Raw genomic sequence first — 26,670 nt, 5'->3', positions numbered from 1 at the left:
GACACCCAATTTAGTCACTGCCTCTGCTTTCTAGTCTCAGGTAAAATCTGCACAAGCGAGCTGTCAGACGAGAACGGGAGCTAACTTAATGCTGAAAATATCCTGCTCAAGAAGAATGTTCTGTGGTTTGGCCTGTTTGTAAACAATTGCTGGAATGGTTTTGTTTTCATTCTCACTTTACTGAAGAGAACCTGGTGTAGCTGCCTAAAAGGATCTTTCAGGTAGCTTTATGAAGCAGTGTTGAAGATTTTTTTTAAAATTTTAAATATGCTTAAAAACATACTTTTAATTAAAGCCACGGTTTTCCTACTATCTTAAAAGTACCACTGCTTCTTTGGGCTACCTGTAGTAATACAACAATTGTGATATATAAGTTTTAAGGTAAATACAAACATGCTCACTATGCTATAGTAAGGAACACTGAACGAGTACAAATGCTGGTGGTTTCTAATGGCCTCCATTAATGGTGAAATTACAATTTTGATTTTCCAGTGAAATCAAACTGAACCTGTAGGATTTGCTAATTCTTATGTACAGTGACTTGATAACTTCCGTTTGCAATTGTTGACAATATTAATAAAAAGCAGTCTGATTTGTAAAGTAGCAATACATAAAACAAGATGGTTAACATTTGATTTGCAGGTGTTAAAAACCTTGTAGCACAAGACCAAAAATGTATCATTATTGCCTTACTGTAGCAAAAGGGAGTTCAACAAATTGCTGGCTGGAGAACTTCAGTAGATAAAAGATCCTTTGTTTTAGACAGAAACTATTTCTCTGGGTAAACTCGTTGGTTTTGGTCTGCCAAATGTGGGAGAATAAAGCCTCTTATTTCTATCAGATTATGTGCTGTCTATTTTTATTATTATTTTATAATGTTTTACCTTTTGTTTGACTTTTATTCTTTCGCTGTCTTGTGTTTCTCCCAAGAAATGTAAAACCTTTTAAAAATGCATCAAGTTAAAGTTTTCTCAGACATCTGAGGACAAAATCATTTTTGGACTTTAAACCACAAGGCAACAATTGTCTAAGTTAATAAAAAAGACAAAATAGTAGAAACCTCCCCACTTTTCAGCTCAGATTTCTGAAGGAAGGTGTTTTTTTTTTACTTCAAATTTGCTAATTTTATCTAAGTAAAAATGGAATACATGAACACAGTTTTTCAATAATGTGTGCAGTATCAATAAATATGAAACTACCTTTATCATAACACCTATATTCCAGTCAATTGCCAGGGTAGAGCTATATACATAACACATAGACTGCAAAGTCCATATATTGTACTACTGCTCTTTAAAGACTAAGGCAGTACAACAATAATGAACCAGATAAATAGTTATTTTAAATTAGATATATACATTTTTTTATATTATGCAGGATTGTGTGGGTATTTTGGTGGAATTGTAGGGTTTTCCTAGTAAACGTGTACCTAATTGAGAACTCTTATGTAAATAGATTTCTCATCCCCTTGTATTATTAAATCCGTTCTGTAATTGACCACAGAGGGGCAGCATTCCAGCTCTGTCCATGCAGTAATTACAGCAGTTACCTGGCTTTATCATCCTGCAATTATCTTTGTAACGCACAGCTTTGTGCATACTAAATGAAGCAATGCACTATTATGAAATTAAGGTAAGAAATTAAAATGTTGGATAATTTCATTGCCCCTCTATTTAGGTAGCTCTGTCTTCAAACTTAATTAAATATATGGTGAATTAAAATCATGTTGTCATGTTGCAATGCACAGAGCATAATTTATATGATGCCCACAGCAGCATTTCCTGCACAGTTACTGTCAGTGCTTTAAAAAGAATAATTTCCTCACCATAAATAGCTGTCATCCAATCTTGGAATTAAGCTTAAGCCTCTCCCACTGAGTGTAGGCTGCAGTCAGAGACACCTGAAGCCTGCTCTGTGGTTTATGGTTGGTCCATGTTACCGACACAGGTTTCCAAAGATGCAGAAGTAAATCTTGTTAAAATTATCACAATTTGGTGTGCAAACCCTAAGCAGTACGTGTGTATTAGTATTTATTTATACAGATCATGTACAGTTGGTAAAACACACACGCAGAAATGTGCAAAGTATATCACCGTTTGTTATACTTTATTCTCCATCTTTCCACTAAACATGGACATGAATCCGTCTTTGTTGTGCTTTGCCAGCGACCAGAAGAACACAAAGCGTCTATCCATGTATGTTTGTTGTGGAGTGTTGTCTGATTACACCAGCTCATGCGTCGCTTGCTCTCATGCTTAGTTTTATCTCCAGGGTTTCTGCCTGCTTTGGAGAAAGAAAGAGGGTGTGTTCAATGCTCCTGGGATCCACTCCTTGTTTTCCGTGTGTCCCAGGGGTTGGAAGGCAGCTGAAAGTTCAAACACAGACACACTCCCTCATGCTCTACATGGCAAGAACTCAGAGATTAAGGGGTTTGTCTGCACCAACTGCAAGCAGTGCTCGCGGTTCGTAAACTTGCCAAACAAAGACGGATGAAGAACACAGGGGGATGATTCAAGTTTCTTTTTTATCTGCTCCAAATATGTCTTGCTTAAAGAACTTGTTTTTCTTTTGGGCAATCCTTTACGCTGGACAGGTACCGGCGCTGGAGAGTGAAAAATCCTTTGGGAGTCTGCTTAGTAAAGGAGCCAGAAGATGCAGGTGGCAGTGAGGCATTGCACTAACTTGTTTGAAGTTTTTTTTTTTTTTTTTTTTCCATGTCAAAGGTGAAGGATTATGCCTGGCATAGGAATTTAGGCTTCAATGAAGGACTTTATGAAGCGACTTTCAGCTCCCAGGCAGAGTGGCCAGTCTTTCATGCCTATTTTAGTGTGTGAATGAAAAAATATGCGTGGATCTGTTTGATTCAAGGGTGATGCTATTCCTTAGCAGTGGAACCGTGGATGTGACCCCGAGGAGTGCCACTGAACGTCAACAGCAGGAGGGGATAACTTTTTACCATCTTTCAATTACCCTGAAGAAAACACAGAGAGATGCAGCATCGTCTGAGCCCAACATGGGGTGGGTCACTAACAACATGGTGGAGGATACCCACCTAAAGGGAGAGCTAATGAATCTTGTGCCAATGGAGAATAGCCCGAGGCCGGGCAGAGCACGACAGAAACTCGGCACCTGGCCCTCCCTGAGTGGCACGAGCAGACATGGAAGTTCCAAAGAGGAGGTAATTCTGGAGGAGGAGGAGGTGGAGAGAAAAATGAAGACAGACAGGTTTTTGAAACAACCCTCTAACAACTCAAAATGCAATAGAGATATGGTAGAGTTAACAGCTCAGGCGGATACCCAGAAGCAACATATTCAGAGTTCACCGCCATGCTCCGTCACCGTACGTGTTGAAAGGCTGGTCCACGGGGGTCATGCCACCATTGAAGAGGACAGATCTTTACCGCGGGCCGTGTTACGGAGGCCGAAACAGAATGAAGCCTTGCTCAGCAGGAGAACGATGAGTATGTATGGCAACCCAGTTGAGCAGCAAATAGATTCTCACCTGGATCAAGAAAGGCTGCTTGGGAGGCCAAGGAGTTTTTGCATTTTGCCAGGCCAGGGCCCGGTTCTGTCAGAACAGCAGCCCCATGACCTCTGCAAAGGGGAAGGAGTTTTGCAAAATAACGAGCAGCAGAGGAGCAGGAAGTCTGAACTGTGGGTAGTAGATGGCCTCAACTCTGTGTTGGCTCAAAGGTCATCAGGATCTGCAGATGTGCCTCTCCGGTCCCGACAAAGGACAGGGAAACCCAGGCCTGTTAGCATGACGGTATTGGAACTACGAAAGAAAGGCTCTGATGATTATATTGACAGCCAAACAAACTGTAACCGCACAGACAATGATGGAGGAGGATTTTTTAAAGGTGGCTTTCGTTGGAAACTGTTTGGGAAAACATCTCAAGATAGGAATAAAGACACGGACAAGGATACGGCATCTTTCATAAAATCCAACAAATCTGATGCTTCCAAAACTACACTGACCTCTCTAAAACGGAGCTTCAGTTTGCGAATCAGGAGGACTCGACCACGTGAGAAAGTCAATCTGGGGCTTGAGGGGGAGTCAAGGGAGTACTCTCAAATTAATAGTTCTGGAGAGGAGACAACAATGCCTCCACGGCCATTCTCGTATCTCACAGGAAAAACGCTCCCAGCTTCATGTGAACCCACAGACGATGGGGGCATGCAGTACATTCAGTACCACAGCAGGGGGAAAACCAAGGTAATGGAGGTACCCCTGTGTCCTACAAAATTATCTTCCAAACCAGTGCAGGAAGAACGAAGCTTGTGGCAGCTCATAGCCAGACATTTCAGGAGGAAAGAGCAGCCAAAATGTGAATCCCAGCAGCCCCATAACAAAGACAATGGCCAGCATCCCCAACCTGGGAATACTAAGGCACAGCCAATCACCATAGAGACTCTGGCAGGCACAGACTACCACAAAGGTCAAGGTAAGTCCTGCAAGAGTGTGGATATTCTTTTATTGTTCCACTCTCCATTCATAGACGATCATTCACTCCAAAGAAAGTTACAGCTTTCAGAATTGCAGAAGGGTACTTCCCCTCTCCATTTTCCCCCAATGTGGACAAGCAAATGAGAAACATGTGGGGAATTGTAAGTTTGGATGGGGTTCAAAAATGTCTGCCAGAGAGTCCTCTTAAAATTCTATTTTGGGTGCTTCATCTTTCCATTGTTTTTCATGGGTAGCCCTCCTCTTTGTACACTGTTTCATAGCTTTTACATATTGCGTATAGAAGATTTTTTTTAATCTTGAGTAAATGGGTAGGAAAGTAAAATAAAATGAAACCAGAATACAACCTAGCTTGTTTAAGAGTGAGGCAGCTGGGCGGTGTACCGCACTATCTCTTGATAACACTCTGTCGGAAATGCAGCTTAAAGCAGTCGCATTAAAACAGTCAGTAGCAGTAATGAGGATGCATTTGGCAGTCTTGCAGAGCTATATTAGGAGGGCTTACATGCAATAATGATGGGGAGTGGAGAAAACGACTTAAGCACAGTGTTTAAAGGTTAACTCTGACAGTGGAGTGTGTTTGTCCAGTGGTCTGAAAGAGCAGCCAGAAAAGAGGGAAATGTTTGTAACTTTCTGTATTAATGGCTCCAGTTTAAGATTTGTTGCTTCCTGTACATGAACTTGTACTTCCAACTTTTCTCTGAAGACAAAATTAGACCGTGATGACTAATGAACTTCCTTGACGTGAGGTATCATATATCCAATGTTAACCCACTCATTATGTCAAAAACTGAAGCAATATATTTAGGTTATGCAAAGTACTTAAAGTGCCCTGTTGAACTCCTTTGTTTGTTTTCTCCCATGAAATGTTACCACGGATACTTACACATTTGTGGTGGGTTGACAGTCAGTGTTTGACCATTTATTCCAGCACAGCCTCAGTCAGGCATCAGGAATGTAGGTGCGCCGATCAACCTGAGCAAAGATGAGTGTTCAATGCCCTGGGCGGGACTCGGCGCCTGTCGCTACCTGCCTAAGTGCTTGTTCTTAAATTAAATCCAGAAAGCTGAAGCCCAGTTCGACTAAAACCGAACACATACACACAGTGAGTTTTAGGGGGAAGGGACTTTAGGTGAGTGTGGTGCTGTCTCCGAACCCCCCAAGCCCCATCCCTATTTGTGGATGAACAAAGCAACTCTGTCGTACCTGCGTACCGAGCAGTGATCAGTGGGCCATGCATTGAGACAAGAGGCTCCACAGGGGTCTTCGAGTGGCTGACACAGTCTGCAGTGCACATATCTATTTAAGATTGGAATATATAAAGCAACACCCTACCAGGAGTTGTGATAGGGATTTGTTCAAACGCATGCTGACTTTTGAACACTTTGAAGAAAATTCCCTTTGACTTTGTGTAGATCCATGTATGCTTTTCCTGAATCTGACATAAAAGCTCTTCATGAGGATGGAATTCCCTCTGCTGTCTCATTTGATATCACTCCCTGTAAATTTCTGCCAACAGTGATTCCTGTTTTAACTTCATCTTGCCTTTTGATTCTGTCTCCCTGCTTCCAAGTCTGCAAATTAAAAAGGAAGAAATAATTCCACAGTGGGTAGTTATGTTCTGAACATAAACTCTTAACACGGTGACAATGCTGCACTGCTGCAGGGGCTATGGAGTAAGTGAAATGTTGAAATATCACATGTAAAATATGCAAAGCGAAGAAATCTGCCAAGTGGCTGCAACTCGTCTTTCAGCGTCTGTCCCTGCAAATCTCAGCTAGAGTACATTTTGTTCTTTGTAACTTTTGTTTGCTAGGATACCTGGATCCTTCTGTTCTGAAACAGTTTCAGGAAAAAAGTTTGAGCTCTATTTAACACTTAGGCTTCCGTTTTCATTCAAAGGTCTTCTTCATTGTTTTCACATTTTGTTATGTTTTAAACATAAACCTCAATCTATTGTTTTGTGCTTTTATAAACTAACATAGTAGTGGATCATTGTAAAGTGGGAGCAAAAGAATGCAGTTTTGATATTTTAAACAAATAATTCAAAATTCCTTGGAAAAAAAGGTATTCTGCCAGCCTGACTCAGTACTCTGTAGAACCATCTTTTACTGCATTTAGGGCTACAATGTTTCTGGGGTATGTCTCTACCAGTTTTGCTTTAGAGCAATATGGTTTTTGTTTTCCTTTTCTTTTTTTTCTTTTTTTCAAACTACAGCTCAAACTCACTCAGAGTACAGACCTTTGATGAACACCATCTCAAGTAGTCATACGTATATAAAGTAAAATTTGGGTATGGACATAGGCTGACTAATATGTTTATCTAAACCATTCTATTGTTGATTTGGCTGCAGAGTCAAGCCAGTACCTCAATTCAGGTATTTTACAACCTTCAACAGGGTTTCTTGCAATATTTTCTCTCCGTAAATCTTCCTCACCTGCTGAACAAAAACATCCCCACAGCTTAATACATCACCATATCTTACCCTGAGGATGGCATTTTCAGTAGGAAACAGATATTGTTTTGCATGGAAGCTAAAATGTCTGACCCAAACAACATTCTTCTATGTGTTTGCTGTGAGGCATGCTGCGTGGTTCTCACTCCAGCCTGTCCATGTTTTGGATGGTTTGCTGTTATGTTGTGATTCCTTTATTGTGTATTGGTGTAATATAAATAAACTGAACTCAACTGAATCGATGTTGGATTGAACAGAGTTGTGTAAGATCTTGCAAGCTGAGGATATTGTTTTTAAAACGCATCACTGGTTCTTAAAATCTTTCTTCTTGATTTGTTTGGCAAGTTGGGGAGGAAATTCAGCCACTGACTCACTTGTGCTGCATTTAAAATATACATAACACACTCTTTTGTCTGCTGTTGTTGACTACTCTTTCCAGCCAAATAAAATCAAAATGAAATACATTGCAGTTTGGTGGTTACACGATGGAAAAAAAAATCTGAGTATGAAAACTTTTGTGAGGCATTGTACATGTGTAAGGTTTTGAATAATTTCATATTCATTTTTGATTAATAGTAGTTGGCTTTCTTGCACTGATTGCTGCTTGTAGCATCTGATGGATTTTCTTTTTAACAATAAAACCTGAGACAGCTGTTGAAAAATCATGTCTAAAAAAGCAACTTTTGCTAATGTTATGTTAATGTTATCTGAAATGGAATAGTCTGTGTATTTCCAGAGAACTGACTGATCTGTGTCTGGAAAGTGCTTGATGAGCTTTAAGTAAAGTTGGTTCTCCAGACTCCTCAAGACTGGCCATGCATAATTGTGTTTGCTACTTATCTGTCCCCTTTGAGAGAAATTACAGGTTGAGTTTTGGGAATACATCCCAGTAGACGAGAGCATTCCTTGGTTATTTTGTCAGTGGATGTGTATTTTTGAAAAACAGCACGGAGAAGAAAGATGCTACAGGCCAATTTTGGAGAGGACACCGTGATAAAAGAAGCCAGACGGAGAAACTTGGTCGTGAGGTTGGCAAGCGATTGAAGTAGTTTGCATGATGAATTCTCAGCCTGTAATTTCTGATGGCGGAATGGCCTGGTTGGAAAGTCAGTGTGTAAGTGTAGACCTCAGAGCTGTTCTCTCTCATTCCGAAACCCACTTATGTTCCACAGTATAAATATACACGTGCACACACAACCCCACACACGCACACACACACACACACACACCCACACACACACACACACACACACACAAATGTGCACATGCACACTCATAACAAGCATTTGCACAAATTTGCTGCTAAATTATGTACCCTTGTGAAAGTGAAAAAAAAAAAAATTAGGGCAGCTGTAGTTCAGAGTCCTAAGACTCGGAGGACATCTCATGTTAGTCGGCAACATAGTTTTCCTGAGAGAGAGACAAAGAAACCGTGTGTCCTCTGTTGGCATCAGAAATTATGGGGCTCTCTGTTTCCCTTGGCATTCTGGACACAGCAATGTGGGGATGATCATATTTAAAGGATGATGTAACAAAGAGCACAAGGATTCAATTAGAGCTCTTTATTTTAGTAGTAATTGTACTGTATCTCTCCTCAATGATAGAGCTGTCTGCTGAGGAAGAGTATCTTGTGAATTCTTGAGAGATTTCTAAGGTAGAGGAAAAAATACTTGGTCATCCAATCTAGCGTTTTTCACTTGGTAAAGGTACGTTGTTTTTCAGTGTTTTCATTGGGTTTCTATGTGGACCAGGGCAAAATGTGTTGTTTAAACAGATATATATGTGATGGACATTAACTCCAAATATAGCTGCAGGAGATTTTAGGTACATCTCTATCTGCTTTATAAAGGCAGATAGAACTATATTTTGAACACAATAGTTCAAAATAGTGAACTTTAGTTCAAAATAGTGTTTAAACTATTTTTAGAGTTCAAACACAATAAAATAATTGGAGAACATGTGTAAACGTCAATTTTCACTTTCCATGTTGATCACATTACATGAAAACCCAACTATATATTTAGTTATTATTCTGTTATTATATCCATCAATTAGCTTTGCACATTTTCCCTTTCCCTGCTGAAAAAAATTATCCTCTTTCATGATACCTATATACATATAACAGAGATAGTGATAGTTTTTTTTTCTGCCACTAAGCATTTTGCATGTAATCCAAAACGTTTTTTTTTTTGTCTCATCTTCTACAAGTTTACTGTGTCCTCAAACTGGCTTGTGATCAACTGCAAACATGACTTGCAATGTATTTTTTTTTCCAACAATGGCTTTCGTTTTGAAACTTCTCTGTAAATGGATGATTTGTGGAGTCATTACTAATACTCCTGTCAACATATTTTTAATTCAGTTCTTGCCCAGCCTGGATTATGGATCGAACAGTGCTCCGTGGAACATTTTAAAACATAACTTTGCTTTACACACAACTTTCTCCATGACCTCTGTGGTTTGTTTCTTGGTCTTCACACTGCTTGTTTACTAATATTCTCTAGCAAACACACATAAATGAGCATTCAGCTCAAAGTATCGTGACATTGTACACATGTATAGAAAAATATTAATTATATTTAATTAATTAAGTGACCTCTAAAAGCAATTGCTTGCAGTGGTCTTTCTTCAGTTATTATGATAAATGGAACTGAATAGATATGCATGTCACTCTTTTCATAGTTCTATTTGGGAAAATGTTTTGAAAACCACTTCACAATTTTACAAACTCTTGTATTGGTCAGTAAAAACACATTGTAGTTGTTGGTTGACAAAATGGGAAAATGTTCAAATGCTGTCTCAAAAAAACAAAAAATGAGCACACTACAGTGTGTCCAGCCGCTGCTTGATTAACTCAAAGGAAATAGGAAACAACAGGAAATGTAAGAAAACAAGGGGACAGCTTTATCTGATCAGTCTGCTGTAACATACTTTGAGCTACCTGCTCCTCAGCAGACTTCGTTCATGTTACAACATGTCAAACCCACACTGTGAGGGCTTAGCGGGAGGTGTGCTGTTTAAAGACTAGCCTGCCTTACACAATGGTTAGTGAAAAGCTCTCTCCCATAACAAGTGAGACATCTAAAAGCAGTGTGAGGCTAAACGGAGGTCAGGAATCAGTAAACATTTTAGCAGGGGGTAATTGTAGTAGGTAAAACAATTGTTGGCTCCGGTCTGTTTGGCTTATGAATCATTCACACATATGTCATGCATTGTGCAAAGAAAATTAAGAGGTTCCTTGTAACAGCAGGACCTAGCACATAGTTTATTTCATCAGTCCTCAGTCTAAAAGTCCTTCTCACCTGAGGCACAAAAGGAAATCACTGTTGCTGCAACAAAGTATTACAGTAATGATGGTGGATGAGTACTTTAATTGTTATGGTTGAGACATGTGTAAAAGACAGGAGGTGGTCAAATTCTGTTGCCTTGGAGACGTAGTGTCTGGGTTCCTGCATTGGAGACTGCAGCTTCCCTGGGTTGGTCCAGATTGTGAGAACACCATGATCCAAACTAGGAGGGCCTTTGTTCTATCTGTTATTATGACACATAGTTCCTCTCTGTGGGAAACAGGCTCAGCTTGTGGCGTTGTCGTTTGTGTTTTTAGTGCTGTTAGTTTCCATTGTTCTTTATGGTAATCCTCCCGTCTGTACGTTTTCAAAAATCTATCATCTAGTTTCCAAATGTCACTGTTAAACCGAACAGGTTTGGTCAAGCCTGATAATTGGCACATTTAATCCTTATCAAAAAAGGGTATTTAGCCGTAGTTTGTGTATTGCGCAAACCATGTTGTCTGTTGTCAGGTTACTTTTTTGTTTGAATAAATGAATCTTCCTGAATATGCAGTGTGGTATGAGAATGCCACGAGTTGCTGTTCTTCTTATCATGAAGCCTCATCACTCTGAAACTATTTAGTTTTACTTTGTCTCAATTGCAATGACTTTTTGATCTAAGATTAAGACCTAAAGATTTTGTCAGAAAGTACCTTAAATTTCTAAGTTGTGGCTTTAAAACATGGTTGGCTCCTTTGTACTCTGTCAAAAACAATGATAACTATATTAGTGTCTCGGTATCTTGAATTCCTATTGATGCTCTGTATGTTTTGGAGGCTTTTATAATAACCCAATGAAGAGAAAACATTGATAATCAATCTTAGACATTTTTTTTTTCATTTCAACAGCAAAAGAATCTCAGATCAGGGCAAAGTTATTTCTAACAAGAAAAAAATTGAAAATATATAATGAAGCAAGAGATATATCAGCATGTCAATTCATTATTTACATTCCATGCAATTGGTAAAAATCCCAGTCAGCTGGGCCTCTAACTGTGATCAACAAGTGGTAGATTGGAATTTCATAATAAAGCAAACACAGGGGTCTCAAACTCAAGTTCTCGAGGACCAGGGTCCTTCTTCCACATAACTGACTCAAATGGTTAGAGCAGCACTGTATGCTAAAGATGCCATTAATGACCAGGAACTCGGTCACTGAAAATTGGCATTCGAAAGGCCTGAGCTTATAGACACACTTCAACACTACAGACTGTATTTAATTGCTATAGATTATTACAAATCTCAAACCAGTGTAAAAAAAAAAACGGACCTTTAACACTCTGATTTTTAAATGGAGGAGATGATTTTAAAAATTGATTTCACAATACTAATGTTGCAATATAAAAGACATGAAAAGGGATTGTGTTGGTTTTTCCAAAAATAAAGCCTTTGGATCCAGCTACAAAAATCATTATTGTGGCGCTGCAGTGATAGGCACCTAATGGGAGGCCCATTTTCATCAGTTAGTACATGCTTCTGTAGTTTACCACAGATTTTGTCAAAAAGAATTGAAATAATTGTCCTGAGCTGATAAGCTTTGTTTTATCAACAGGGTATGGCGGCTGACGTGTCAATCATAAAACATACTCAACCATTTGGGTGTAAACTACAGTTATTGTGCGTTAATAATTCATTTGTTGTGTTGTTTGCAGACTCATTCGTCAACAGTCAGGAATGGACATTGAGTCGATCAGTTCCAGAGCTGAAAGTGGTGAGTAACATTTTCTTTTTGCTTCTTGCAGTCCAGCTGTTGATTCGTCTTCAGTGGTTTCGTCATACTGACAGATTGAAAATGTCATCGCAAAAGCATGCCATGTCCATGTAGCACAGGTTTTGCAATTCACACGAGAAGGCACATGTGAGAAAATTGGCCGGACTTTTCTGCTGGCACATAGTTGGCGACTTTTTTCTTTTTTCTTTTAATGAGATGTGTTGGCATGGAGATGTAAGGTGGCTTGCTGCAGGAAGTGAGATGAGTGACAGTTTTGGGCTAGACTGGTGACACATCCTGGGTCTGATCCCACCCGCCAGTGGAGCACACAGGCACAGCAACTGCCAAATGCACAGCTAACATCCTCTTATGGTCTAATGCCCTCCAAAGCTCCACTCCTGTATTGTACCAGTAGATCTCTTTGTGGTTAAATTGCTGCTGTGTCTCTTTGAAAACAACAAAAACTTCCAACTGAATACCAATTCACAGCAGTGACTTGAAAGGCAAACTTGCTGCGGTGACCTCAGATGCTTCGAATGTAACTGCTTCTCTCGATGAATCTGATGTGTTAATTGGAACTTTGTTAAACTGCTTGTGAAAGCTAAAATGAAGTGTTCCAAAAAAGCAGTGGTCAGCAACAAGGTCATGCTGTTGGAAAGAGGTTTGCCAATCATTTCTGAACAGTAAAAGAAAACATTTATGATCAGATCCCACAGTTGCAGTAAACGGAATTCCCTGATCTCCAAACAACAGTGTTGATCAAGCTTTGACCTGCACATATACAATTTAGCCAATTCCAGTTTTTCTTTGAGAGCTGTAATATAAGCAAAAATAGGAACAGCATTCAGGAAGCTTTATCGAGTCCTCCTGACATGTAGTTAAGCTTTCAAAAATCAGGATTGCATTAGACAAACAAAGGAGGCGGGAATTTTATCTGTACAGGGTCGATATGTCAACAGTCAGGAATGGACATTGAGTCGATCAGTTCCAGAGCTGAAAGTGGAACTGATCCACTGGGAGAGTTTTTGAAAATCTCCCAGAGATTTTCAAAAAGTTCTATGTAGGTTTCCTTACATAGATGTCAGGAAACTGCTAAAACGGTAAAGACATCAGTAAAAACTGTTTTATTTTCCATAACGTGGGAGCTAAGCTATGTCATTACATCCCTATCTCATCTTATGAACTAAATGTTTGATTTTCGCTTTGTTTTCAGTGATTTTGTTGAGGATCAAATTCCAGCAAGATAGTTCATTACGTAAACCACATTGGTTTTCACTATTTTTGCAAATGTATGTCCTAATATTGGGAGCTTTTATTGTATTCCTTCAGATTATTTGTGCTGAAACAACAATCATTTTTTAAATGCATCACAGTCCTAATCGACTTATCAATCCTCAGTGCTGGAAAACTGTATAAAAATACAACATTTAGACAAAAATGTACTGCTAACAAGTGGCGAAAATAAATCAGGAGCATTGAGCTTATTCCACATGTTGGTGATAAAGTTCAGATTTTTTATTTTTTATTTTTTTTGGTCTGTAATTAAGCTAATCAAAAACAAAGCTAACACCACAATATAAAACATGGCACTTGCAACACCTAGAGTGGTGGTTGGTCATCTTGTCCCTCAATAGCTTCAGATGAAGTTAGTTCTTTCCAATGGCCCAACACTTAAATGGCTCTAAGAAGGATCCAGTTAATCAAACTCAGTTTTCACCAGTAGAAACACAAAGATGTGGTACACCAGCACTAGCTTATTGTGGAAACAAATTTTCTGGAAAATCTCCCAGAGATTTTCAAAAAGTTGTCTACATCTCTGGATTTCACATGTTCTATGAGAGACAGAAGATAAAAGCTCAAAAGGATAAAACTGCAACTTTGTTATAGCATGTTCTGCCTTCCTGTAATCTGCTCATTTTCTGACTGCCTAAATTGCCACAGACATGTCTCAACATGTCACAATAAAACTTCCTTTTAAATGGCTTACGTCTTTGTTCTTTCACTGATGCCTTTCATAAACTCAGATACTGATATCAATCAGTTTCTTCTGTCAGTAATAGGTGTCAACAACAGTGTATTTATTACTACAACACAGTAGTGTTGAATTATGTTTCGTTCACTGATTGGTAAAAACGTAGTGTTTTAAGTTAAGTCAAGGTCAAACAGATTTTAGTCACCAGCCAATTTTCAGGACATTTCTAATTACACCAAAAAAAAACAAAAAAAAAAACATTTCCTGGAGAAATAACTGAACAGACCATTACTAAGTAGGAAAAAAAATCTGATACATCTGCTGCTGTAGTAAATCCCAACTTTCCAGCTTTTGATCCACTCTGCACTTGAAATTGTTCCCAGATAGGTACGAAACACTTCTAAAGAGTAAAAGCTGGTTGTGGAGTACCGCTGATGTGACGTTTTGTTTTAATAAAAGCCCATATACCAGCAGGTCACAAAGCTGAGCAGTTAAAACAGCAGGATCGTTGGGTCTCTGGCACATTCAGTCTTTTTTTTTTTTTTTTTTTTTTTTTATCTTTTGGTTATTGTTGACTCATGGTTTTTAGTGTACATAGCCTCAAACCAATTGCTTATTTATTGTTTATTCTACTTAGAGTAACTGATCCACATCTTGAATTGAATGCAGATTTTTTTTCTTTTTTTCATCAAACTTGCTTATAATTAGAGCCATACCTGACTTTAACTCCCACTAATGATCTGATGAAGAAGAAGGAGATGGCGAGCAGAGGAGACGAGGTGTGATACATCCTTTGTTCTTCCCAGACATGCTGGCATCATCAGCCCACCATGCACAACGTTTCACCCTGGAGGCATTACATTGAAGTCTGGTGTAGAAACCAGCACGAGAAAGCAGAGGAGTGATTGCAGCTGAGCTGCTGGATATTACAGGACCTCTCCTGGCCTTAATAAAGAACCAAACTGTGTTACTTTTACTTTTGTTTCTGTTGATGTATTTTGCCTCCGCTGCCGTTCTTCAAACAAAATGAAACTTTTAAGTGGGTTTTCTAACCTGCTTTTGTGGGTTTATTCGGCTTCATGCAGATGTTGACGTTGGAACAATAATGGGATGAAAATCAAATGAGGTTAGAATTTAGTTGCTTATGGATGCACTGGTCAGAGTTTTTCTGTGCCATACATTATTAATGAGCATGGTTAGAGTATTTAGCAATAATAAAAAAGCACTCCCCGTGTTTATTTCCTATAGTAGAATAGATTCTAATCATTGATATTTACAAAATATCAAATTCAGAAAAATAACTGACCACTTTGCTGTGCTTTGGCAAGCCTTTATGTTATCTGCTGTAAGTTTAGCTCTCTCTCAAGCTCATCTCACATGTGGTTTATATTTTGCAGAAAATTTGCACTTTATTTTCTGCCTATTTGAATATCTTGAGAAATCTCTCTGCATATCCTTAGGTGCATTTAAACATCTCATTGAGAGAAAACGGCTAACTCTGAGACTTCTTCTCAGTCTTACTGTCTACCCCAAAAAGTCTTGTCAGTTGGACGTGATGGCGCTTACTATGATGCGAACTGAATATCAGATGTCTTGAGTTTCCTACTAAAAGATCATTGGTCAGTGCCAACCAAACTTAAAATTGCACAGATGTGATTGTTAAATTTTGCAGAAATTTTGATTTATATGTTTTCTTTTTTGTTTTGTTTTTTCCCTATAACTGTATTGTCTCCAACAAATACCCTGAATGTCATGATCTTGATTGACCAAGTTCTACAACATATGAACATGTGTGAAAATGTATCAAAGTGACCAAATAAATAATTTGCAAGCAACACATTTAATGCATAGGACCTGACATACTAGAGACTGCTGAATATTTAATTCCAGCTGTTCTGTGATTGCAGAATTATGTACTTTGATATTGCAGTGGAAATGAGGTGATGTGATTCAATATATTGTGCAGCTAGAGGTGACAAATCATGTTGGTATTTCGCCATTAGGGAGAAGATTAAACACTCGGCTTATATTGCATACAAATTAGTTGCTGCAATATGTTTCATTGTTACAATGGCATAAGAACTGCAACACATTTTATACAAAGGATTTTTTCTCACAGTACACAGCTAAGATATTTTGTATTAGTTCTTTTTTTTCCACTAACATTTATTTTATTGTAAAAAAAATATCAAATAAAATGTACAACTTTTTCAGCTTTTTTTTCCTTTTTAATACTATTTGTCTTTACACTGAGTGTAAAGAGAAAATGTGCCTCTCCAACATGCGCCACCCTATAATTGTATTTATTAAATCCAGAATGTCACAATGTTTATTCATCAGATGCAACGTCGTGGTGAAGCCGCTGTCAACAAAAATCATGTTAGAGGTTTTTGAATGTCACAGCTTTTAGTGAAAATCTAAAAAAAAAAAAAAGAATCTTTTGCCCGTCAGTTCAGCTGAAACCTATGCATTTTAGAGAAATGTTAACAGCTTTAGTAGTCAAATTAAGATTTGCTGAATTTATTTTCTATTGGCTAGTGTTATTTTCTCTTCTTGCAATGTGCCACGTTGATAATGATCATGGTGTTTTTGCTTTTGTCCTTTCAGGGCATTGTTGGGAATCTGTCCAGTGGGAAGTCTGCCCTGGTGCACCGATACTTGACAGGCACATATGTGCAGGAGGAGTCTCCTGAAGGTAAGAGTCTTCTGGAGATGGCTAGCAAAATACTGTCGCGCTTTGGATTATATTTATTAAACATTAAGGCAGTTATAAACTTAAAAGCACCACTATGGATGCACTGGTCAGAGTTTTTCTGTGCCATACATTATTAATGAGCATGGTTAGAGCATTTAGCAATAATAAAAAAGCACTCCCCGTTTTTATTTCCTATAGTAGAATAGATTCTAATCATTGATATTTACAAAATATCAAATTCAGAAAAATAACTGACCACTTTGCTGTGCTTTGGCAAGCCTTTATGTTATATTAGCTCTCTCTCTCAAGCTCATCTCACATGTGGTTTATATTTTGCAGAAAATATAATAAAATGTACAACTTTTTCAGCTTTGTGTGTTCTTTTATAGCTGTAATGTGATATACTTGGCACTTTATTAGTACACAGACCCCTTGTTATTAATCCCATAGCATTCTGAGATTAAACTCTACTGAAATGGGTGTTCGCAGGAACATTTTGTGTGTGTCCTCCCCCCCCCCCCCCCCCCCCAGAGGAATAAAACAAACAATACTGATACTCGGAGTAAATTATGTAATTTACATCGAGTTGGGTTCTTCTGTTTGCTGTTTACTTTCTACAAGAATGTTTGGGTGTTGTTGAGATTAAGTTAGAAAATGTAGTGGGGTTTTTTTTATTATTATTTTTCCAACTGGAGAGATAAAGGCAAAGCTCATTTCCATTTCTTGTTAAAATAGGGAAGGTCAAATGAATTTTTTATTGTCTTATTTAGCCTGTTAATGATCATTTTCATTGTGATAATAAACTGTAAACCAGATTAGCTAAAGTCTCTCTACAAGGACAAATAATGATCAGAATACCCTCTTGCTGCCCTGCAAGGTCCATCCTTCAAAAATCCACGAAGATGCTGGCGCACCCAGAGTTAACTTATGATCTTTAAGAGGGTTTTTTTTTTTTTTTGCAGTGTTTTATCTTAGTGTAATTATAGTGTGGATGAAACTTGAAGCACATAATTAGTTTCTGGCATTTCTCTGCACCAAGGGAGAAAAGAAAAGGGGGAAAAATGCATAACTTAATTAGTCCTTGAGAAATCAATGGTGGAAATGCTGCAAAAAACAGGGCGAGGGGTTGTTGCTGTAATCAGGGAAAAATGTCAGTTCCTGTCTTGGTGTCCTTCTTCTTATTTTTTATTTATTTATTTTTAAAATCTTACTGATACAACATATCAGCCTCACATGTGCTCTTTGTGCTGGCTTTTCTCCAGTTCATAGTATTCACGTTGAAAAAGCATCACAGACGAAGAGGAAGAGGCTTCGCTGTAGCCGTTTCTTCGCTGTTTTGTTCCAGGGCTTTTGCTATGATATCTGAAAAAAGGTACCGGGGTGTGTTGCCATGGCAACACCGGATGGCACTCCGTCGGATTGTGGCTGAGTGTCAAGGTCTGAGCCTCTGTGTAAAGCAGAGTATGCTTGCTGCGTGTTAACCACGCTCACTAACAGGGCTCTTTCTCTCAGTAGTTACCTGTTTCAATACGATTGCCGTAGTCAAATGCAAATTCGTGCACTCGGATTTACTTTTCGTGACCATGGAAAGAATTAAGGGGTACTAAGGCTTTTTTTTTCCCCCTTGGATGCCATTTATTCGTTCGTCTCTAAATAGGGAATAATTCCGGATGATTATGCAACGAGACGGTTCACATCCAAATTGCCTCCCTCTTTTCACTGGAGCCGTATGTTTTCATCACATAACTCGTTTCCGAGATTCCCATAATCTTATCTGGCGTATGCAGATAAATGCTGCCAAAGTCCATAAAAACTCTGCGCTGCACCAAGTCTTCGCCTCTCCGCATCCCACTTTGTAATGAGATCCGCCTCTTCTCTTCAAACAGGACTCAAACATGCATATCAATCGTCTGTGAGTTCCTTTGTGAGAACAGCTTCGAAGCTGTGCGACTTCAGGAAAATAAATAAAGAACAAGAAGGGGGGAAAAGCTTGCTGCGATGCCATCAATCTCTCTCCCTTTATTACACAACCAGCATCCAGGCACGTCTTGAGAGTCGTTGCAAGTGGCTGGGAGAATCCTCTGTTTGCCCGGCAGGCTAAAGTGGACTTAACAGGATGGAAGTGAGACTCAAGTGGATATCTATTGCTTGCTCAAACAGGAAATACTGTCCACCTTTTGTAAAATTATAGCCCCTGGCTATTTTATGGCCCTTTCCCACTGTGACCTTTCAGTTCTTAATAAGTTGGTTGAATGGAACGATCCCTCACCCACCCCCCAACACTGTCCGCAGATTGTTTTAAAGATAAAATGTGTGTGTTTCTGCTGTCTTCTGCATCATGTTTTTATGGAGTTTTGTCATGACTATTATAAGAGCTTTGCATTATTCAATCCTGTCAAATTGCTCTCAGCGCTTTTTTTTTTCTTTTTTCTGTGTGTTTTTGGTATTCATAAGGCACCGTTTTCACACCTTGGGACATCTCTAGTCGGCCAACTTTCTCATTTGAATGTTTTTAATCTCCGCAGGATCTTGAACCAGTCAAATGATGTGCAAAATCTAATTTTCTTCATGCATCTCCCATTGGTCTCTTCTTTATCTTCAACTGGGTTTGCTAGTGGCAAGGAAAAACATATTCATATCAGAAAAAGAATTGGGGGTGAGGGGAAGAAGGAGGAGACCTACTCAAATGTTGTATCTACTCTGCAATACTGGACATTGTCTGACATGAGCACCAGTTCAGTGTAATGCATGTTTCAGTATGGCTTTTATCTCAAAATATTTCATTTCTGAGGTTTCATTGCAGAGCAGAAAGTTTCTTGATTAAATTCTGGCTCATCCAGTGAAGCTGTGCAGACAGAATAAGCAGTCTGATGAGGCTTTTGAAGTGAAAGTTTGGCCTTTCTCTGACTTGTAGCGGTGCAGTAATAGTGGCAAAGAGCCGGCTTCTGCAGCAGCTATGCATTAGACATGCTTAATGGCAATTTCTCCCCCACATAATTGGCTCCAGAGGGACCCGGTTTCCTGTCGGCATATGATCCAGACAACACAGTATGCTGAGGGTTTAAAGCAGGAAAGGGCAGCACACCTTCATGAATCACATCAAACTGTGTTTTAATATCGAATTTGTGATTGTTTGTCTTTCTCTCTATGTTTCCTTTAGGTTTGTCAATACATGTTCATTTCTAAAAGCACTATAAAAAAGGCTGTTTTATAATACGTCTGTAGTTATCGTGTGCAAGACATCAGCTCCACGGTTTTCTTTTTGTAAGTGCCTGGTTATTATTCATTTCAAACATAATCTCAGTAATACGTCTTCCTCCAGGTGGACGCTTCAAGAAAGAAATTGTGGTGGACGGACAGAGCTACCTGCTTCTCATCAGAGATGAAGGAGGGCCTCCAGAGCTGCAGGTAGAGGAGCTGATCCTTGAAAATATCGCATTGCTCTAAAGCTGCAACGCTTTCTGAACAGAGGCAGTCTGAGAAGCTGTCATGCAGACACAAACTGTTTGAGACAGTCCATGATATATCCTCTAAAGGATATTTTGGAGCAAGCGGCAACACCCTGAGGTTGCTGTAGAGAAAGATAAAATACACCAAGCAGCCACATGCAAATCATTTTTGTTCCAAGGAACAGCTTCAGCCTTCCTAGATGTATGCATATCAAAAAGTTATTCACGTCATTGAAAAAAAAAGGTAGTGATATAGCTCAACTGTTTCAAATTAATGTAATAATGTTTGACTTCACATTGCGTATCCATTGTGATGGCACCTACTTCGAAATCGAACTGTTATTTACGATTTTAATGATCCACAGTGGTGTTTTTAGCCATTTCTATCATGTTGTTTCAAAGTTCCATCAGAAAAGATTTTAATCTTATTTATGAAACTGCGGACACTAATTTCATTAACTTCCGTTTGGAATCAATGAGGTACTTTTTTTGAATTTGAATTGAATTTGAATGTAAGTGGAATGACTATAAAACTAGTGGGGGGAAATATCAATTCTTTTTAGAAAACCTTATTAGGATAATGTCATGACTAGAAGTCCTGTGTTCATAACAATGGTCCATTATCTGTATTAATATTATCCCACCAGACATTAGGAACCCTGACGATGTTTTACAGTTGGGGAGAGATCAGTCTTATTTTCATTTGAATGACTGAACCACAATTGCAGAAAAGACGTCTATCTTGAATATTTCTTTCTCCCCAAACTGTATTATTGAGGAAAACCTAAACTGAATTGTTGCGACATGATGCAAGATGATGGTGGAAGAGTCGTACTAAAGCAAAAAGGAAACAAATGACATCTGAATAGAGGAATGGACCTTAGTAGGAGAGAGTACACAGTACAAGTTCTTCAATGAATGTAGTTACAAGAAAGACAGGAATACTCAAAAAAGAGATGGAGATGTGGGATGAGTTTTTGGTACTTGAGATGGAAAGATGAGGCGTCTCTGAAGGTGAAGCAAGAAAGAGAGCGCACGCAGGTTGGAGTGATTTGTGACAGAGCGGCAGCAGAAAGAGTTTACAAGGCAGGGGGAAGAGTAGTGACAGGTAGAAGGTGGATTAACAGACCAGATGCTGGGTTTAAGGTGGCTGAACGAGCTAAGATTTACGTTGGTAGTGACAAGCATTACAGGAGCAAATAAAAAACAGCATTTGTTCTTGTCATCCGCTTGTGAAGTATTGAAATCATGTCATCATATAAATTTAATAGTTGATGTTTTAAGGTGAGTTGTGTTTTTCTTCTTTTTTTTTACATAGTATTTTCCCTTTGTGCTATGTAATAAACCGCTATGTTGGAAATATGTCACATGTGCCTTTACAAATGGTTTCTTTAGATTTTCTGAGGCTGCAGTGAACAAGAATTTTCAAATGATTTGCTATGAAATCACAAAAAAAAATTCACATATCAACATCAAACTTAGTTGAGTCATACATACCCACTGTGTCAATCTTCCAATCTGGAAAACACCATAAACTATGTTTTATTTCTGTTTTTAAGGAGCAGTTGACACCTAATCAGAAAATCGCTCCGATTTCTTCCTGTGCACTGCATCGTAAGATAAAGGGATAGATATGAGTTTGGCTCAGTTTTTAGCTGCCTGTGTAATTAGTGGTATAATAAAAGGCCTCCGTCATGTTCCCACTCTGAGTTGTGACTCAAAGGCTTGATGTGCCACTGGAGAAATCCTTGCAAATGTGAAGGCTAAATGAAGTACATTCAGGGAGAGGGTGTGTTATTGGATTGTTACTGTTTCTCATGCTCTGCTTAATAATATTGGAAACAGTAATGATGTTTGTAGATGAGTAGTTTATTCTTATCTTTACAGGAGGATTTCTTTACTATGCAGTCATAAACTATGCAGACAATATGAATAAATATAACATTTTGTTACATTATGTACAGTGGGGATATAAAAACCATGCAGCTTTTGTAGTGGCTTATAATCACTGTGCCATTGAATTTATTAAAGTCTGTTACAATACTACCCCCTTCTGTTGGAGTTTATGAACTGCACTAGCAAGATAAAATGTAGCATTCAAACTGCCAGTGTTGGGAACAGGCAATTGGCTCATGCCAGTTTTCTTTGTGTCGGCTTACTGGCACACCTTTGTGTTTTGGATCATTTAACACGTTTTAAAGATAACATGAATAAGTACATAAGTACAAAATACAGTTCATGAGTTCACTTATTAAGGGAAACTGTCCAAATCAACCTAACCCTATGTGAAAAAAAGCATCTGTCTCTTAAATCTAATACGTGGGCGTACCGCTCCTTGGTGACGACAGCTGCCATCAACCGTTTGCCGTACAGGTTTTTTATTTATTTTATTTTTTTTTACAGTGCTATGGAGGCTCACTCTTTGTTTTTAATTTGGGCTCTTTGGAGGGTTTTCAAGGATTTAGGTGTGAACCTTGAGTAGACCATTACAAAACTGAATTAGTATGTTCTTTGTAGGGTTTATTTTTTTGTGTGGAACTCTCTTATTGATGACTATTTTCCCCCAGTTCCTTTCTTAATGTTGAATGACAAAAACTAGCTAATTGCGACAAGTGAGGCCCTCAGTGCTTTAGATGTTTTTTCTGGTTTTTATGGTCAGATGGTTATTACACTGTTAGAGTAATTTTGGTAGGCCGGCTAGTCCTGGAAATATTTTCCACTGTTTCATGTTGTCTCCTTTTGTGGATGCTCGCTCTGTGGTTAACTAGACTCGAAAAGCGGGAGAAATGGCTTTGTAACTATTTCCAGATTGATATGCATCAGTGACTTAGTTTCTCGACTGTTTTTGAGTTTCTTTAGATCAACACACGACGCGTTGGTTTGTGAGATCTTTTTGCCTACCTTGTGTTGTCACAAAGGTTATGTTTATGGTTGCCTTTTAATGATTTGATAATCTCACAGAGTAAAAAGCAAACACAGAAAAATCGTCTAAAAAATCAATTTTTTTAGAAACTTGCATCATGTTTTTAATCTTTGAATAAGTCAGTTCTCAGTCTTTTTACCACACCAGAAATGTAAGATTTTGATCGTGTCGCAACTACAAGAAACCACAGTTGCATTAAAACACACTTGTTTCCATAAGTAAATTTTCTGCTGATAATGTTAAAACCTTTGATAGGTGGCTCATAACACATACAGTGCTTGGTCTCTGCCTTGTCCTCAGTTTGCTGCCTGGGTGGATGCAGTGGTTTTTGTCTTTAGCCTGGAGGATGAGATCAGCTTCCAGACAGTCTACAATTACTTCTTGCGCCTATCCAGCTACAGAAACACAGCGGAGGTGCCAATGGTCCTCGTTGGAACACAAGGTGTTTGTCGTATATCTATCGTGAATACACACACATTTCACATAACATTGGAATTTAAATAAATTACTTTCCATAAAATACTGTATGTTTCTAGTCTAGTAATAAACACTTACCTTGATGTCTTTCTTTGGATCTTTTTTTTTTTTTTTCTTTTGGTAGATGCAATCAGTGCAGCCAATCCCAGAGTGATTGATGACTCTCGGGCCAGAAAGCTGTCTAACGATCTGAAACGCTGCACATACTACGAGACTTGCTCCACCTATGGCCTGAATGTGGAGAGAGTCTTCCAGGATGGTAAGAGGGAATATTTAAAGACCTTGTGCTTTTTTTTAAATTTTTTTATTTTTTTATGTTTTATTTATGTTTAAAGATTTGTATTGAGGTTTTTGCACTAAAGATTTTTGTGTATATTTTATGTAATGGGAGTTGTTTTATTTTCAACTTTTTTGCCTTTAGTTTCCAAAATAGTCTCTTTTATAAAAGTGTAATAGAAATGTTGGGGTATTTTTCACTTTTACTGCATTAGCTCTATTGAGCAACCCTAGCTCCTAAAATAGATTTAAAAAATTCAATGATTTTGATCTTAATCTTTTATGTTTACTTAATATAAGCAGCAACACATCACAGTATTATATTTTATTCAAGATTGGGTTGCAGACGGGTTAATAAATATTTTGGTAAGAATCACATGCTGGTTAGTTAAAAACTATTGCCAGGACTGTGATTATTAATTATGGAATCAAAATACTCAAAGCAAATGTGGGACTGTAACCTTAAGATCAGGTAATTATGAATTATTTAGAAGTGTCTCATGAAGAACCTTGAAACTCTGATTTCTTCCAAAATTAATCTTCAAAGTAATAAGACTTCCATTTGGAAATCCGGCTGCCTTGACTGTGGAACTTTTTTTTTTTTTCCGTTCTAAACCTAGAGCCTGTTTGAAGGTTTGCCATCCTCTCAGGAAACATCTGAGAGGGTAGCTTGTCTTTCACTGCACATTTCAGTGTCAGTTGATGCATTTTTGCATTGCATAGTCATGCTGTCTTCTCCCTCTGCCTTAATTGCCTCCTGAAGTCCGATATGAAGTAATTAAACAAGTGCCTGGTGACTGGAAAAGTCACTCCGAATAACTGTTGCCTTCTCTGCGCATTTGCGAAGCTACAGCAGGCAGTCAGGCGTTGTGGTCCCAGCTGTCGATGCAGCTTCAGATCATCTCTTTCCTTCCCTCAATGCTAATTCATGTCACGCAGCCGTGAGCATTGCCTTTCCTCCTCCTCCTCCTCCTTCTCCCCAGCCCACCCGGTCACGTGTGCTGTGAATCAAATAATGGCTTTCACATGCTACAGAGCAAGTTGAGTTGTTCACATGGTTACCATTGTCTCATTTGGCCAACATTAGGTTACTTTCCTTGGAAATAGTTCCTTTTGTTTACAGACGTGCCTGACCAAAAATTGTACAAGAGGGATATGGAATGTGGGTTATTGGAATTATCGTCTGTTACAGAAAAATAAAAGTGATTGTAGTATTTTTTTTTAATTTATGCATTCACAAGCCTTAAGTCCTTACCTGAGAGAGTTTCTACAATATTTCCTAATATATCTACAATATATCCTAATATTTCTGAAACTTACAAGAAAATTTGGATAACTAGACATTTGGGTCAAAGAGAATGGATGAACAGGTTTATAGTTATCACATTGTGACGCATCCCTTTAGCATTTTGTGTTTTAAAATCTATGTTTTTATTTTTAATATTTTCTGTGTATTTCAGTATTGCTTTAACTTCCCCTTTACCTTTATAGAGAAATTAATTAAAATTGTTTTATGGAATTATTCATAGGCAACATATATATATATATATATATATATATATATATATATATATATATATATATATATATATATATATATATATATATATATATATATATATATAAGTTGTATCTCTAAGCAATATATGATGAATCTCATCTGTGTATTTTCAATGAAGTTGTAACAATATACCAGAACACACATTTTCATGCTTACACTGTGTCGCCAGTCAACAGAGCTGTTCTTTCCCCCACTAGTTGCCCAGAAGGTTGTGGCCATGAGGAAAAAGCAGCAGCTGTCTATTGGTCCATGCAAATCTCTCCCTAACTCTCCGAGTCACTCTTCAGTGCCAGCCGCATCCATCCCCTCTGTCCACCTTAACCAGGTAAGCCCACAGCAGCCCGACGTACATCTGATGTTCAATATGTGACAACATTAAGACCAATTATCCTGCTACTCATGACTGCTTGTTTTTAGGTGTCTGAACTGATGTTCTTATCACATCGTCCCAAACTGACCCTCTATTCCTTTTTCTTTGCGATCCCTCTCTCTTTTCCACCCTGATCTTCTCTGATGCTGCTGGTTCCTCTTAATCTCTCTCACTCCCAATAGGCAGCCAATGGTGGGGGTGCGTTCAGCGACTACTCCTCCTCTGTTCCCTCCACCCCCAGCATAAGTCAGCGGGAGATGCGCATTGAGACCATCGCTGCCTCCAACACGCCCACGCCCATCCGCAAGCAGTCGAAGCGGCGCTCCAATATTTTCACAGTAAGTATGCGACAGCTGATGCAAAGCAACACCCACTCACACTACTAGAGGGCACGGCGCCAAGCACACATTTTTTTCTTTTATTCCACCAGAGGGAGACAGGTTGCTCAAAATGCATTCAAAGCCAGCGCTGCTGCCTACGAGTCAGGCAAAGACAGCATCTTGTTCAAACTGCACAATGGGCTAAGGAGTAAAAGACTTTGAAGATTTCATATTAAACCCCCAAAATGGGCCAAAAAAAATAAAAACACTCAGCCTTGAAGCAAATATCAAAGATAAGCACTGTGGAAATAAACATCAATTCATGTACCTTTCTTTTTTTTTTTCTTTTCTAATTGGATGTAGTGAGTGGATTAAGTTTCTCATGTCACCAATAGGAAACTGGGCTCTTTACATCGTCAAAATCTTTGAAATGGCCCTGTTAATTTTTGCTTTACTATTTTCTTCAGCACCTGTCCTATTGCACGAAGCAAAATGAAAAAATTCATGTCAGCCTATTTTACACATTGCTAATGAGGCAAATCTACAACCTCCAACTGCCCACCTTCAGACAGAAAAGCTCTTGCACAATTTGGACAGCTCGTGAATACTGACCCCAATTGATTCTGATCGCCAAGAAATACGACACCAGTCTCCCGATCCCTGTCTG

The 26,670-nt window shown here is 38.5% G+C and overlaps 1 protein-coding gene across 1 annotated transcript in view; it reads left to right on the top strand.

Annotated features, from left to right (window-relative positions):
* The first annotated feature begins 2,153 nt into the window (after positions 1-2,153).
* Positions 2,154-26,670, top strand: part of agap3 (ArfGAP with GTPase domain, ankyrin repeat and PH domain 3) — an 86,458-nt gene continuing 61,941 nt past the window's right edge. Inside the window, exons 1-8 of the mRNA XM_015008192.2 lie at positions 2,154-4,445; positions 11,902-11,960; positions 16,540-16,627; positions 19,950-20,035; positions 23,300-23,441; positions 23,601-23,735; positions 25,511-25,638; positions 25,866-26,021. Of these exons, the coding sequence (XP_014863678.1) occupies positions 2,873-4,445; positions 11,902-11,960; positions 16,540-16,627; positions 19,950-20,035; positions 23,300-23,441; positions 23,601-23,735; positions 25,511-25,638; positions 25,866-26,021 (2,367 nt within the window). The 5' untranslated portion in view covers positions 2,154-2,872. The remainder of the gene's footprint in view (positions 4,446-11,901; positions 11,961-16,539; positions 16,628-19,949; positions 20,036-23,299; positions 23,442-23,600; positions 23,736-25,510; positions 25,639-25,865; positions 26,022-26,670) is intronic.

The sequence above is a fragment of the Poecilia mexicana genome, unplaced genomic scaffold (assembly GCF_051168715.1).
Source record: "Poecilia mexicana isolate PSO_F unplaced genomic scaffold, ASM5116871v1 scaffold_17, whole genome shotgun sequence".
Classification (NCBI taxonomy): domain Eukaryota; kingdom Metazoa; phylum Chordata; class Actinopteri; order Cyprinodontiformes; family Poeciliidae; genus Poecilia; species Poecilia mexicana.
Note: the sequence above shows the minus strand (reverse complement) of the source record. Positions and strands in the feature narration are given on the sequence as shown.